This window comes from Bidens hawaiensis, unplaced genomic scaffold (assembly GCF_021521415.1).
Source record: "Bidens hawaiensis isolate Kalapana, Puna unplaced genomic scaffold, B.hawaiensis_p1.1 tig00024338_1, whole genome shotgun sequence".
Classification (NCBI taxonomy): Eukaryota; Viridiplantae; Streptophyta; class Magnoliopsida; order Asterales; family Asteraceae; genus Bidens; species Bidens hawaiensis.
Window position 1 is genome coordinate 287045 of NW_027493838.1, and position 16841 is coordinate 303885.

The following is a 16841-nucleotide window of genomic DNA, read 5'->3' on the forward strand; positions in this document are numbered from 1 at the left end:
TATGTTATATACGTGACTCAAATAAACCATTAATTTCAATTTCAACTTCAAAACACGACGTGACAAAATTATAAATTCTATCAATTCCGTTTCCGTCTAATTAACCGCCTGCTATCATGTTAGTGGCATAATTGATTGTTGCAAACCAAAATCAGACCATTCACTTTTCTAAATCGTCAACCGAAATCAGACCTTAACTCCTGAATTGCTAGCCAAAATAAAAAAAAATCAAACTGTAATTCCAAATCGAACGTATTAAGTAGTGAAATCGCGAACCCATTAGAGATTAGACCATTAAAATTTGTGCAATCATTATTAAATCACGCACAAGTATAATTTTAAAATATGAAAAAATAATGGTAAGAAAATCAAACTGGTGGACCACAAATCATTCTTATTTGTCAAGGTTATTTCCCTCCATTTCTAGTTATTAATATTAATATTAATCCATGGTTTCTCGTGCAAATGCAACCATGGTGGAGTTGTTACTCATTTGAGATAGTAAAGTAAATTAAATAAAATACTCTCACTTTGTTGTTAATTCTCACATGGGCATCCTAAATTAATCAACATGTTATTATGTTAATAATAATAACAACAATAATATCCTACCTCCAATGAGTCCAATCTCCTTTTGCCTTTTGTTATCATGATTATTATTTAAGTGGTTGCACACTATGACACCAAGTGTTTATAATTTTGGGTTTAGTCTTTTCTCTTGTTGGGTACTCATTGTCTCACCTGTCTTTACTTTTCCTTTTGATTTCCTCATTTGTTTGTAATTAGTTATGTTTAATTCAAAAGTTCATAATTTAGGCTCATAGAGGTACTTGGTTTTTGGTAATTGAACGGGTCGAATGGCGAAAGTGATGTGGGTTGAAGATGAACGGTTGGATAATGGTCATCCGCGGTGCATGTCTGGCTTATTTTGTTCTCTGAAACATGCCAAATGTAAGCAATATATAATGTTTTGTTTATGTATATATATTCATTGTCCATAATTGTATGAAATGACTTTGTGTTTTGATTTTGTTTAGGTAATAAAAAGTACAAGAGGGTGTTGGATGATCAAGATCATTTTGAAGTTTTGAAACTGTTTGATGCCAAAACAAGTCATATACTGGTATGTTATTACTTATTAATATTATATGAATTTGTATAAAGTTTATTGTTTTGATACAGAAAACAAAATGGTAAATGTTTCTGGATTATGTTCATTAGGTGGATCATAGTAATAGAAAACGGTCGTTAAAAGCGCGAATAAAGGCATTAATTTCTGAACATCAAGATTTTGTTTCGAGTCCAAAACTGCAAAGGACTTACTCGATTCATCATTTGGAAACCAACGAATGGGTTCATCCAATTATTTTCTTTCCTGAAAATGTTACGGAAAGAACAGTGAGTTCTAATTGTTCTAAAACACGTGTTAAGGTCACAAATCCTGAAGTTAACGATTCTCGGGACATTTTGGAAATGTTTGAAGTTGACAAAGAGTTGTTCATCAACATGTTACAAGAACGGTCAGTGTCTTCCAATACGAAACAAAAATCAATGCCTATGAAGCTCAAAGATAAACTGAATGAAAGTTACATCATATCGAAGAACTCAAACGATGATGTTAATGGTAAAAATATTATGAGTCTTAGAAGAATATCTTCACACAATGAATCTGCTACAAGGTTTATTGATTTTAGTGTCAGTAAGGCCACGCTGCGTGCTTCTAGAAGCTTGAAGTTAACAAACAGAAGCGAAAACCAAGGTTCTCGTGACACTTATTTGTTTAGAAGTTCTAGCCAAAATGAAAGAAATCATGTTTCTTTATCTGTACATAAAGATAAATATGCAGAGTTAAATTCTACACAAGATTGCGAGTCTTTGAATGAAGTAAAGGATAAAAGTGACACGTTTTTAGAAAACGAGCAGTCCTTTAAGGCTAAATCTACTGCATTTTGTGAAGATGCACATGAGTTAAAAGTCAAGGAAAATAGTTATCAGATATCCCGGGAAATTACTCAAGAGAGGCCTGTTTTAGTTTCTGAGTATTGTCCACAAGACAAAAAAGTTCAAATCTCAAACGGTAACTTATTTTGTGTGTGTGTGTGTAAAGGTGGCAAAATACCGGCTAATGGGTAATTGTGTAAAGGTCAAAACGGGTCGAAATAGCTAGACCCGAAACACATTTTCTTAAAGTCTTTAGTAAATAGCTAGTGTGACAAATATGACCGAAAAGTTATATTATTTCTGTAGTAGTCTGAGTTTTTTAAATAAAAGGATCTAACAGATTTAATGCAATAAAGATTACATTTCTGGGCGAATTTCGACCCGTTTGACTTTTTCCTTTTGAAAATATATACAAACTAATTTGTGTTAATTTGTTAATGCTTTTCAGGCGTTCATAAAAATGTTGAGAAGGAGATCAAGACTGTCAACAATAAGAAACAAATGGAATCATCAACAAAAGACGATGATTTCGCTTATGTAAAGAAGATTCTAGAACGTTCAGGCTTCATCAAGATCGGTTTTCAACAAACATGGTACTCCTCGAATCAGCCATTAGACCCGTTTGTGTTTCAAGAAATGGAATCTCACTATTTCCATGATCCGGAACGGTTTGCAGAGGAGGTTAATGAGTTATCTCATCGTTTACTAGTCTTTGATTTGGTTGACGATGTTCTACTTACTACGTATGAAAGAGCATTTACATACTACCCGAGAAAACTGTCATCTAATTGCCACATTAGTCCTACTCCAACTGGATCACTTGTTCTTGATCAAGTTTGGAACAATGTGAGCCGAATGCTCAACTTTAAACATGATATTAATGAATCTTTAAACGATATTGTGTCTCGAGATTTGAGAAGTGGTGATGGTTGGATGAATTTGCAGTTGGTTTTTGAAAGTGTTGGACTTGATTTGGAAGATTTGATTCTTGATGAAGTTTTGGATGAAATAGTATTTGAATTGCTATGAGAAAGGAATATAGGAAAACAGGTTGATGGAAGGGGTAGATTGGTCATTTTGCTTGTTTAGTTTAGGTTCATTGAATTGGCTTCCATGTAGAATAAGATGCATGGATGATGGATGTGTGTAGTTTGATGGCAGTAGAAGTTTTGGAAAAAATGTCAAATAGTGTAACCTTGTGGATGTATTTTGTAAATGTTAGTTTTTGATGTATCAAAACCTGTTATTTTTTTGTATTATGTTGTAATACTGTTCACTGCTTGTTCGAAGAATAATCACGTGTCATCGTCGATCATCATAACTGTAAACCTCCGATCAATAAACTCTACAAGTATTCCTCTATAAGCCGCCTAACACATGCCCCCCGTGCCGTGTTTGATTCTAAAGCCACACATCACATGACCCGAAATCAATGTATTAATTATAGCTTTCATAATGCTTTCCATTCACCGATTTGACTTGTTGGTGGTTCCCCATGCCATGTTTGTGGCACCGGATCCATTAGTAACTCAACAAACCTAAGTTTTCTTATGCCATGGTTGTTTCTAAATTATATAGAATAGTATAAGGTTACATATGTTATTTTATTACTATATCCGACATTTAACAATTTAAGGAAGGCCAAACATACCTACAAAAAGAAAGCTAGCGGACTTATAGCCTAGCACTATCAAGATATGTGAGAAGGCGTTTATGCATAAATGGTTGGCGTTCTAATCTTATGTAAACAAATGTATAGATCTAAAAGTAGTTTAGAAAGCGTGTAAGTTAAAATGGAAAAAAGAACAACTAAATTATTCTAGTGAATGATAGTTCACTCGAGCACTAATCAATCATTATGAAACTTAAAATACAAAATTTAATAGTATAGGTTTTTTATAGCAATAACATTAATAATAAATTAATAATAAGTACAAAACGATTTCAATAAAGTGTCAGACAAACGAGCAACAAATTGCGCCACAGCCCCTTTTGAATAGCAAAACCAATACTAAATTATAAATTAGATCATTAGTTGATGTGTATACGTCCATGGACAACTTCATCCTCGTTTTGATTTATGTTTTACATAAATTCTTTTTATATAAAATATATCACGCTTGTAATTTATGAAATATTATGTTATAGTATTATATACAATGGAATGTGACACAATAGCAAAATAAATTAACACGTTTAATATATACACAAATCGGATTTTAATAAAACAACATTATAGATAACATCATTTATGTTTCTATAAAACTGTATGTTTCATTATATATCTTTAAAAATCACGCTTAACATCCTATATGCTAACTCTTGATAATATTTTACGTCGTTTACATTAACGGTCGTTAAAAACCTCAGTTACTTTTTTAAGTAATGCGGGTTGGTTCTTGGGTCTGAATTCTAGGTTCCGGGTCAACCCGAAGAAGCTATTAGTTTAAAAATATGATATCATTGTTATACATGTACATCGCATACAAATTACGCTACATATTCCACTTGTTCCTATTCCACCTATTATGGGTGATCGACTATTTATTGTTTATATATCTTTTCTGTTTATGGCTAATAACAAACGTAACTGAAGAATATGTTGTGTGTGATGTTCTTAAACGGGCAGAGATTTATGATAAAAAGGAAGCCCCTGTTAACTTTCTCACGGATCCTCTTGAAGGGAGATCTACTTCACGACCAGCTGATATTCTTGTGTTCGGGTGGGCAGGGGAAACACTCCTGTGTGAATCTTACAGGAGTGTCTCCTCATGTTGGACTCAGGGACCGTGGGTTTGTTGTGGGTCAGGATGCGTTGAAGGCTAAATCAGGCAAAGTTGTTAAACACGAGAAAGCTTGTTTAGAGAATCAACATGTCTTTCTCCCATTTGCTTTTGATACATTTGGTTTTCTAGCCTCGGAGGCTGTGAATTTTTTGAGTAGGGTTCAACGTGTCGTACACGGAACCTCTTCAACTCCTAGGTCCCAAAGCTTCGTTTTTCGTAGGATTGACTTTGCTATTCAAAAGGGGGTTGCGGCGCAGCTTGTTGCCCGTTTGCCTGCCACTTTATTATAATCGTTTTGTAGTAGCTAAATCTATATATGAAAAAGTGAAAAGACATGTTTGCCCCGGTTATATACGTAACAAGTAAAGAAGAATATGTTGTTTTAGTTTTCGTGTTGTAGCTTTTCTATACTTTTTTTATTTTCCTTTTGTTTTCTTAGATACCCGAAACCCAATTAATTAAACCCGAACTCAAATAACCCGAACCCGAAAAAACCGTAAGATATTTGGGTTGTGTTTCGGGTATAAAATTAAAACTTTGAACCCGACCCAAAAAAACCCGTAATCCGAAAAATAAACCCAAAAAACACCCCTACTCCTACTCGTTTCTTTGATGAACATTTTGACATTCTAGTCTTTCTTTCTTTCTTTCTTTCTTGTTCCACGTTTTAACGTTTCGCAACGCGTTAAATAAAACACATCCACACTTTCAAGGTTCAACGTTTTCACGTCTATTTTTTGTTACAGTTTAATCTTTAGGCCAAGCCCGGGAAACCCCAAAACCCTGGGCCAGTCACACTCACGAACCAAACCGCATATGCCACCAATCGATCGATCAATCGCCTCATTTCCACTCTTCTCAAAACCCTAAACCCTAACCACCACCACCACCACCACCAGTACAATGATGAACAAAGGTCTAGTACAGGACACCTCCATCTCATTCACCAAGCAACCGTACATCGAAGATGCCGGTCCACGAAGAATGTAAGACTTTTTATTTATTTATAATTATTTCATATACTGACTCTGCTCATTTGTTTATTAATTAATAAAATCAGCAAGCGAATTGAGTTCTCGTTGTTTTCGGAAGCCGATATACTCAAAATGGGGGAAGTTCAAGTCTACCGTGGCCAATGTTACGGCAGTGAGGATGGCAGAGCCACTGTTTGTCATGGCTTGTTGGATTCACGCATGGTAATTATTATATCTATGGATGGATTAGGGTTTAGGCACCGTTTATGCTGTACAACTCGCTAGGCGTTAGTGATTTGATTAACCGAATTGGAATTCTATTTGTAGTTTTTCAATTTTATATATATATGTAGGGGAACGTTAACGTACAAATTAAATTAACGTGTTAACTGTGCCAATCAAGTAGTGTAACTATATATACAACTAGTGTAATTATGTAACTACATCGTAGTGTAATTACACTATGTTGTATATATAATTACACTACTTGATTCTCACAGTTAGCTCGTTAATTTAATTTGTATCTGATCCTAAGTGGAAAGTTAACGTACAAATTAAATTAACGTGTTAACTGTGTGAATCAAGTAGTGTAATTGTGTAATTACATCATAGTGTAATTAATTACACTATGCTGTAGTTACACTGTGTTGTATATATAATTACACTACTTGATTCGCACAGTTAGCGCGTTAATTTAATTCGTACGTTAACGTTCCCCTTAGGATCAAATACAAATTAAATTAACGCGCTAAACATGCGATTCAAATAGCGTAATTATACATACAAGTAGTGTAGTGATGTAAGTGTTTAGTAGTTGTTTTGTATTCAGTGTTTTGTTTTTAGTGTAATTAGACTACTTGTATGTATAATTACACTATTTGATTCGCATGTTTAGTACAATTTTTTAGTTTGTACGTTAAATTTTCCCTATATATAGAGATTTTGTGAAAGTACATATATTTAACTTGAAACCATATATATATTTACCTCGTATGAAATACATTTATGTAACTTCGCAAGATACATCGTATGATATACGTTTATGTAACTTCGCAAGATACATTTATGTAACTTTGCAAGATACATATATGAAATACATTTATGTAACTTCTTTTACAACATTGGTTTGGATGGAGCTGATTACCGGTGGGAATAATAAGTTTTTGATGATAAATATAAAGTAGACTATCCAAATGGTTTTCACCATTCTTAATCTTTTCATTCCAAAGCATTATCATTCTGTCTAAACATTTTTTTAGTGTTATGAAACATGCTTAATCAATAATTTGTTGTTTTACACACCAATTTATCGAAGTTTTGTTTCAGATTGTTCTTGACTCATTTCAATTTCTTAACCACATTCATGAGTTATTCATGTTAAATTTTGAAATTAAACACTTGTAACAGGTGCTATACATAATTTGCATCTTTGTTATTTTGAGTCACATGGCTACAGTGCTTTTGGTTGAAAATTGAGTTGGATAAGAAGTTGTACAACATATCTTTGCTTTCTAAATTGTGCTACATTTTTTTTTGTCTTGCTTGGTTGAATGCATTAATTAATTTCTTATTTTCATTAAGTTGTTATTTTAGTTATTGAGTTTGAAAGGCATGTGTTTGGTATTTCAGGGTCCTCCAAACAAGTCTGCCATATGTGAGACATGCCATGGTGATTTTGCTAATTGCCCTGGTCACTTTGGTTACCTGAAACTCGTGTTGCCAGTGTTTAATGTTGGATATTTATCTTATATTGTGGAAATTTTGAAGTGCATATGCAAGGTATGTAGCTTTGGTTTATGTTCACTGGAAATTGTTGTTTGATATTGATCTTGATCAGGCTTGTAAACAACCGAACGAAAACGTACGAGACATGTTCGTGCTCGTTAACTTTAACTGAGCAAACGATTGGATACAAACAGTTTGACGAACAGGGTTTTGTTGTTTGTGTTCGTCGCTAAGAAAGTTGGTGTGTTTGTGTTCGTTTATTTTTGTTTGCTAATAGTATTAACGAACGGTTCACGAGCATAAAAGGATGGACATAATTGAACATAGATGAATGAACATAAACATAATGAGTGGGCACCGACTAATTAAATGTGAACATCAATCTGTTGGGCCTAAAATATAAAAAGCTAAACCAAATCACAGTGGGTCTAAAAACTTAAACTTACTGAATATATAAACAAATGAACTTTAACGAATGTAAAAGAACGAAGGTAAGAGAATTCACAGCACATCCACCATTCATAACCTCATTCTTAAATTTTAAGAAAAATGACTGAAAAACATGAAAAATACCTCTACATCCCATCCCACATATCCATCATCATCCCCCATATTTTTTATGGGAAAACAAACAAATCCCCCAAATTTGCTTCTAACTATTCTTCCCCCATATATATTTTAATGATTTATATTGGCGAATGTGAGTGGATGAAAGAGAAAGTATAATAAAAATAATTATAAAAAAGGTATTATTTCATTGTATGAGATAATATTGGGAATGGAATGTAGGATGCAGGAGTTTTCTAAATAGTGATAAACAAATTTAGAAAAATGTGATTTTTGGTTAATTTATAGGGTTAGAGATGGGGATGGGATCTGAATGCTCTAAACGAGCGTAAATGAACGAACGAGACACATGTTTATGTTCGTTTGTTTAACTAAATGATATTAAATAAATGAACTTTCTGCTAAACAGTTCCCGAACGGTTCATTTACAGGCCTAATCTTGATAAACATTATTTGGTTGGATGTCTATGTTTCCAAACTATTGTATTATATGTATATCAAAGTTGTAGCTTTTACATTTTACATTTGACTTTTGTTTTTATAATTCTCATGTTTTTTTTTTCAGTTTTGTTCTCGTATATTGTTGTCTGAGGAAGAACGTTTAGGATTTTTAAAGAGTATGAGAAATCCAACAACAAATCATAGGATGAAGAATGATATTTATAAAAAGGTAGTTAAAAGGTGCACCGCAATGGCAAGTAGCAAGAAGGCAGTTACATGCTCCAGATGTGGTTATATAAATGGTTAAGAGCTTACCCTATAATTTGTAATTTTTTTTTAATTTTCTGTCCCTTTATTGTTTCACTAATTGTTGTTAATGAAAAATTACAGGTATAGTGAAAAGAGCTGTTGGAACAGTGGGAGTCATACATGATCGTACCAAGGTTCAAGATAATACCTCAAAGGAATCCGATGATACTATATCTAACATGAAGGAGATGAAGACACCTGCCAATTTATTTTCAATGTTAAACCCTGACAAAGTTCTTAAACTTTTTAAGAAGATGCTCGATGTGGTATAGTTGACTTCCGCTTCATTGTAGAGTTGACTTTATTCTATCATGTCATGAACTTTATAACTCAACTAGAATTAGTGTTTGAATATAAGTTAGTACATGATATTGTAACATTATATATCAGTAACTTTTGACATATTTCCTATGCAGTCGATATGGCCGATATGTCACTGATATATCAGTGATATATCGGTTATCGGTCCCTTGGCGATATATAAATCAGAATATCAGTTCAGAATATCGCTACCAATAATATCAACGATATTGGACTAATATTTGACCGATATATCATCTATATTTACCGATATCAGTGTTTTAAGTCTTAATTATCAACGTTTAGTGTTTAGTGCTAGCGCTTTAAGTCTTAATCAATTCTTACTTGCTACGATTTTTAGTGTTTTGCAGTTTAGAAAAGGTTAATTTGTTAATGGTGGGAGACTATACTGAATTATTAGTGTTAAATATATGAATATTTCATGATATTAAAATTACCGATATTTTTCCGCATTAACTGCTTAGCATATTTTCATTGGTCTCTTGTGAATAATTTAATTTTTTCATTGTTTTACAGGATTGTGATTTGCTTTATCTTGCTGAAAGACCTGAGAAACTCATTATATCGACTATTCCTGTTCCTCCACTACCTATTCGTCCATCTGTCAAAATTGATGGCACATCAACAAGGTTAACTTCAGTTCCAAATTTTTTATTTTGTTCTATTGCTAATGCATAATTTACTAAAAGAAAAATTAAATACTATATACTAAAATGAAATGGTTAACTTATCAATTACCATGTTTTATTGCTGATACATGATCATGAAAACTAAGAGTTCAAATGTCTTACAAATTGTATATTCTATCTTGCAGCAATGAGAATGATGTTACCCTGAAATTGGCAGAGATTATAAAATATAATGCTACAATTAATAGTGTGTTAACTGATCCAAATCATGCTATCAAACAACTGGTATGGTTTCCTTGTAATTCTATATGATTTTTTCAACTTAAAAATAACGAAACACTTGTAATTTTATACTCTGATGTATTTTATAATGATGATGTAATAGGTTTCTTGGGACCATCTGCAGTTTTCAGTTGCACAGTATATAAACAGTGACATTCGTTTACCACCATCATTTGCCATGATCCAAAACTCTCCCAAGCCAACTACTGGTCTATTTCAACGTTTGAAAGGAAAACAAGGACGTATACGTGGGAATCTATCTGGGAAACGTGTCGAGTATACCGGCCGTACTGTTATTTCTCCCGACCCGAATCTAAAGATTACAGAGGTATGTAAATTTCACACCTTTATATGAGAACGGGTGGGTTCGGGTCACATAGGCTTGATTATGGGTCAAGTGGGTATGCTGTAGAAAAAGTCTCTTAATATGGAACAGGACGCCAATGTGGTTAATAGATCAGAAGTAATATTATATTTAACGGGTGTATGCCAATTCATACGTCCCATATGACCTGATTGACTGCCGAGTCATATGACCAAAAGATTGGCCGACGTGGTGTGATACGGGCCCATATAACATGCCAGTCACTTGTGATCTTGAATGCTTTTATGAGACTTGATTTCTTGTGATGAGATATTATTGGTCTAGGTGGCGATTCCTATTTTAATGGCTCGGGTGTTGACTTACCCTGAGCGTGTTTCACATCACAATATAGAGAGACTCAGGCAGGCGGTGCGTAATGGTGCCTCTAAATACCCTGGTGCAAAGTTTATCAGAAAGCCAGATGACACCTTGCTGTAAGTACTTTGACCCGTTTTACATGTTCCTTCTTAGATTTGATACATATGACCCTGTGAGTGTACTGCCACAGGTCGTTGAGTATTAATGCTAGAAAGCGTTTGGCTGATGAGATGAAATTTGGTGACGTAGTTCACCGACACTTAATAGATGGCGATGTTGTCCTTTTCAACAGACAACCAAGTTTGCATCGTATGTCGATCATGAGTCACCGAGTGAGTTTGTTGAATCTTATCTTTATTAAAATCTGTGATTATTTTTAGCTGTCATTAATCTTTTTGTTATCTGGTGTACGTAGGCAAGAATTATGCCTTGGAGGACATTGAGATTCAATGAATCTGTTTGTAATCCATACAATGCTGACTTTGATGGCGACGAGATGAATATGCATGTTCCACAAACTGAAGAGGCCCGAACAGAAGCTCTAATGCTAATGGGGGTAATCATCTCTACAAACTTCTTAAATTACCTATTTGCCATTTGATTTTCATAATATCATATTTAATCTTGCAAATACCAATTAACACTTCATATCTGTGAACTATGTTCAAAGAATAGTTGTCTTCATATCTGATTTTGTTTTGTTCACTATGAGGGGTAAAGTGGGAATTTTTTGCTGTACTTTTGGCTTTTGAAACGTTAAGTATGATATTATTAGATTTGTAGCGTAAATTTAAACTTTCAGAAGGATATATATGAATTTTAATACTACGCATTATTATTATTATTAATGTAATTGTTATATTTTATTGCCACTTTTAATTATGCAGGTGCAAAACAATTTATGCACACCAAAAAACGGGGAGATTTTGGTTGCATCCACTCAAGATTTTTTGACATCTTCATTTCTTATAACAAGAAAAGACACATTTTATGATCGTGCTTCATTTTCACTCATGTGTTGTTATATGGGTGATGCAATGGATACACTTGATTTACCAACTCCTGCTGTTATTAAGGCAAGATCTTTAAAAAAACTGTGTCTAAATTTCATTTGCGCTTACGCTGTTTAATTCATAACTGTTTATTTTACTATTTGTTTTTCAGCCAATTGAGCTTTGGACTGGTAAACAGTTATTTAGTGTATTGTTGAGACCACATGCAGATATGAAAGTTTATTTGAATCTGACTCTTACTGAAAAGAGTTACAGAAAACCGAGTGGAAAAGGGGTCAAGCCTTATGAAACAATGTGCCCGAATGATGGATATGTCTGCATTTACAACAGTGAACTTATAAGTGGCCAGCTTGGAAAGGCTACTTTAGGTTTGTTTTCGGTCTTTTTTAATATTGTAACGGTTCAAAACAGGCACTTTTCGGTACATTTTAAACTGGGATCAAGTATATGATTACAGAAAAAAACATTACTTCAAAAAAAATAGAGTACTTTACTCACATTTTATTTGGCTGCTATAGGGAATGGAAACAAGGATGGACTTTACTCGGTTCTTCTTAGGGACTACAATTCACATGCTGCAGCTTCTTGTATGAACCGCTTAGCAAAACTAAGGTATGTTTTTACACATACACACACACACACACACGCAATAGGTTAGAACCCCGTGTATTACACATGTTGAGTAAGGAAGCGATTAAATAGTTAGTAATAAATATATAGGAATTGTAAGACGATATTTTGAGATATGAAGATTTATGTATAAAGATTATATTGGGGTCATAGAATCGTGCCACGTGGCACTGCATTTACGTATTTATAAAGTATATAGATATAGATTAATGCTATGTTATTTTATATTTTTTAAAGTTTTTATATAAAAGTTAATTGATTATCTTAAACCTTGAATTGCCCTAAAACAATTATTTTACTCCGCTCATAAAGTCATACGAATTATATTATGTTTTCTAGATGTTTAAAAAAACAATTAGATACCATGTATTTACCAAAATTAGAAATTATATGATAGGAGAATAGTAGAGGGTTTAATGTTAATCACTTTATTTAATTAGTTGTTAAACTAATAACTATAAATATAAATCCATGCAATTAGGAAGAGAACGAAAAAAAGGCGGTAAAAAACAATTTTGGGGTCATAAATTTGTGCCAAGTAACACCACGCTTATTTATTTATTTATTACATTTGTTTGTAAATATATCTAAATTACTGATGGAGTAATATATGGATGGATGATATTATTTTGATGCAGTGCTCGATGGATAGGAAATCATGGATTCTCAATTGGAATTGATGATGTTCAACCTGGAGATAACTTGAATGAGAATACACTTAGAATTATTTTTGAAGGAAATAATAAATGTGAAAATTTTATAGTTGATTTTAATCAAGGGAAGCTCAAGTTGCAACCTGGTTGTAATGCCGCTCAGACCCTTGAAGCTGAGATAACAGGTGTTCTAAATAAAATCAGAGATGAAACTGGGAAGGTGATACATCGTTTGCCTGTTTAATAATTTACTAACGTTTAAAGATTTTATCTTTTAGTGATGAAAATGATTATTTGTTTTTACAAGGTTTGTATGGAAAAACTGCATTGGAGGAACAGCCCCTTGATTATGTCTCAGTGTGGGTCAAAGGGATCTCCTATCAATATTAGTCAAATGGTTGCATGTGTTGGTCAACAGTCAGTTGGAGGTCAACGTGCTCCAAATGGATTTGTTGACCGAAGTCTTCCGCATTTTCCAAGACAGTCAAAAACTCCTGCTGTATGTTTTTGCTCTCATGGTCTGGGGTCATGTATTAACTATTAACTGTAAATTTATCTAATAGTTTCCTTCTTTTTTCCTGAATGCAGGCGAAAGGGTTTGTAGCGAATTCGTTTTATAGCGGTTTAAGGGCTACTGAGTTTTTCTTCCACACAATGGGAGGACGAGAAGGGCTTGTGGATACAGCGGTAAGCTTCTAGTCTTTAAACAAATAATTATTATTCAGAAATCATGTAGTTTTCTAAAGGTTTGTCTATTTATATGATGACAGGTTAAGACAGCTGACACTGGTTATATGTCGCGAAGACTGATAAAGGGATTGGAAGACTTATCTGTTTACTATGACAACACAGTACGGGATTCCAGTGCTTGTATTGTTCAGTTTACTTACGGTGGTGATGGGCGGGACCCGTCTCAGATGGAAGGAAAAGCTGGATTTCCTCTCAATTTTGACCGCTTATTAATGAAAGCCAAGGCTACATGTCCAGCTGGTCAACATAGAGGCATTTCGGCTTCAGAGATTCGTGAAGCGGTTGATGAACGTCTTTCAATGCATGATATGACCCCAGAAGGTGGTTGCTCTGAGGACTTCAGGAAGATCTTAAAACAGTTTATTTACAAGTATGCTGCAAACTTAGAAATCACTAAACGAGCACTTCTGCCGCATGATGATGGACAGTTAGATGATGAAGAATCTGATATTATTGAAAAGGTTTCTCAAAGCATATGTGGCATAACTTCTCAGCAGCTGCAGGTATTCTTAAATACGTGTATATATCGTTATCATCAAAAGAAGGTTGACGCGGGAACAAATATTGGTGCAATTGGTGCTCAAAGTATTGGAGAACCAGGAACACAAATGACATTAAAAACCTTCCATTTTGCCGGAGTTGCAAGCATGAGTATCCTTTTGTTATTATTATTGTTATTTTTCGTTTAATCATAATATGTAGAGTTGTGTACTACTTAACCCTTTGACAGATGTCACTCTTGGTGTTCCTCGTATCAAGGAAATTATAAACGCAGCCAAGAAAATCAGCACACCTGTCATTACAGCAAAACTCAGAACTAATGATAACATATCATTTGCTAAGCTAGTCAAAGGTCAAATGGAGAGAACTCTTTTGGGCCAGGTTTGATGCTTTTGTCAAGGTTCAAGTATAAAAGGTTTTAGTAACAAATTGAGTTGGATTATTTTAATGTAGGTCGCGAAGAGTATAAAGCTTATACTGGGATCAAGATCTGCTTCTATTGTTATTAGCCTTGACAATTCAACGATTCAAGCTTTACAACTTGCTATAGATGCATATACTGTGAAAGAATCAATACTAAAAACTCCTAAAATGAAACTGAAAGAACATGTAAGATTTGTTTATATATTTACCTTGAAATTATTTTATATACTTACAGAAATGACTGCTTTTGTGTGCAGCATATTAGGGTTTTGAAGGCTAGTAAACTTGAAATTTGTCCCTCGTCTGATAGGGATAAACTATATTTTGAACTTCATTCGCTCAGAAAAAAGCTTCCAACAGTTGTTGTTAAGGTAAGAGGTTCGAAAAGGATTTAAGGTTTTAGTCTGGTGGCTGTAAACGAGTTGAGACGAGTCTAGCCTGCGTGGGTTTGAGCTCGAACTCGAAATTAAACGAGGCAGCTTGGCTCAGCTCGAGCATGAGCTTGAAGTTAAATGAGCCTAGCTGAGCTGCTCGGTTACAAAATGAGCCAGCTCGGCTCAGGTCGTTTGAAATCAAGTTTTTTATCTAGCTTTATTCGACCGGGCTACGGGCTAATAACCATTTTAGTTCAAAAGTTTAAATTTTTGACTTCTTTTTAATCCATTACTTTCATTTTCGTATCAATTTAATACAGCACTAAGTTTGTCAAATTAAAGGGCATTTTGGTCTTTTTTTATGGGATACAACCATTAATGAACATGATACACGTTTTTATTCAATAATACAAATAAAAAAAATATATAAAAATTAAAAACAACCACTTTTAACCCTATCCCCTGGCAAACTTCATCGTTCCCAAACCGTGTTTGTCACCACCTTCTGGCTAGGTAGGTAACATATTAGAGATAGAAAGTAGAGAGAGAGAGAGAGTATAGTGGGTTACACTTAGGCATATTTGTACCATCGGCATTAATATGTGTGTTGGGGATAAAAAGACTAAAATGCCCCTTTATCTGAGTTAAATGTGGGGTGGATGGACACAAAAATAAAACTAATGGGCTAAAAAAGCCAAAAAAAGACTATTAAACTTAAATGATTGTTCGGGTTAAACAACAGGACAAAACCGTATATAAAGTGTTTTTATACTCAGTGTGTCAAATATGATTGTCGAATTATTTTATATCTAACGGTCTCATGATTGAAAGGGCATTGGTACTATTGAACGGGCTGTAATAAACAAAAAGAAAGAGCAGGACAAGTTTAATTTGCTTGTCGAAGGGTATGTTTGTCTTTAGTTACACAATAATAATAATAATAATAGTAATAATAATATAACAATTATAAAACTGTTAATTTCAGAACGGGCCTGCAAGCAGTTATGGGGATTGAAGGAATTAATGGACATGAAACGACAACTAATCATATATTTGAAGTAAACGGTACACTCGGGATTGAAGCTGCAAGAAGGACGATTATTAAAGAGATCCAATACACTATGGAAAGTCATGGAATGAGTATAGATATCAGACATATGATGCTTTTAGCTGATGTCATGACGTATAAGGGTGAAGTTTTGGGGATGACTCGATTTGGGGTTCAGAAAATGAAAGACAGCGTGTTAATGTTGGCTTCGTTTGAGAAAACAACAGATCATCTTTTTAATGCTTCGGTGAATGGTCGAGTAGATAAGATTGAAGGTGCTAGTGAACGTATTATCATGGGCGTACCCATGTCGACAGGCACAGGAGTCATTGGAGTTAAACAAAGGTATCATTTTTTAATAAATAATTCATTTATCAAATATGTTTATATTTATACGACATTTGATGGTGGCAGGGTTCCTCAATATGAGCTGTGCAAGGGATCGAATGTCATCGTATCTTGAGCATCAAAGTTGTCATTATAAGTTTATACGGCTTCTAGAACAAACTTGTTTTTAAGTTTACTATTGTAGAAAATGGTTCTTTATATGGTAACGGGTTTTTTTTAAACTTTAACCTTATTTAAGAGCTCACTTTTTATATAAGAATGTACTTTCTTAAAAGTTTTTTGGTCGAAATAGTGAATGGCTGGCTATATAGCTGCTAAATAGGTATCGAGTGTATTGGTTTTGATTTAGAGGTGTACAAAAGAAATCGCTTTGAGCCTGCCAACTCGGTTTATAAACTGACGCACTAGACAAAAATCTATTTGGATCATACAGTGCATGCTATT

General features: G+C 33.9%; 2 protein-coding genes across 2 annotated transcripts; both read left to right on the forward strand.

Moving 5' to 3' along the window:
• Positions 1 to 842: 842 nt before the first annotated feature.
• LOC143569125 (uncharacterized) lies at positions 843 to 3631 on the forward strand. Its single transcript, XM_077055111.1, has 4 exons — positions 843 to 951; positions 1038 to 1123; positions 1222 to 2077; positions 2390 to 3631. Exons 1-4 carry the CDS (start codon positions 858 to 860, stop codon positions 2968 to 2970), a joined length of 1617 nt encoding a protein of 538 aa, XP_076911226.1. The 5' UTR covers positions 843 to 857; the 3' UTR covers positions 2971 to 3631.
• A 1891-nt stretch (positions 3632 to 5522) lies between these two features.
• LOC143569132 (DNA-directed RNA polymerase III subunit 1-like) lies at positions 5523 to 16551 on the forward strand. The gene is made up of 24 exons (XM_077055118.1): positions 5523 to 5713; positions 5788 to 5923; positions 7331 to 7480; positions 8559 to 8736; positions 8825 to 9009; positions 9581 to 9693; positions 9879 to 9978; positions 10079 to 10303; positions 10625 to 10773; positions 10848 to 10989; positions 11073 to 11213; positions 11545 to 11733; positions 11822 to 12038; positions 12189 to 12282; positions 12939 to 13173; positions 13261 to 13452; positions 13542 to 13640; positions 13724 to 14354; positions 14434 to 14585; positions 14658 to 14813; positions 14885 to 14998; positions 15833 to 15906; positions 15987 to 16394; positions 16464 to 16551. The coding sequence occupies exons 1-24, from the start codon at positions 5631 to 5633 to the stop codon at positions 16510 to 16512; spliced, it is 4212 nt and encodes a 1403-aa protein (XP_076911233.1). The 5' UTR covers positions 5523 to 5630; the 3' UTR covers positions 16513 to 16551.
• Positions 16552 to 16841: the final 290 nt, after the last annotated feature.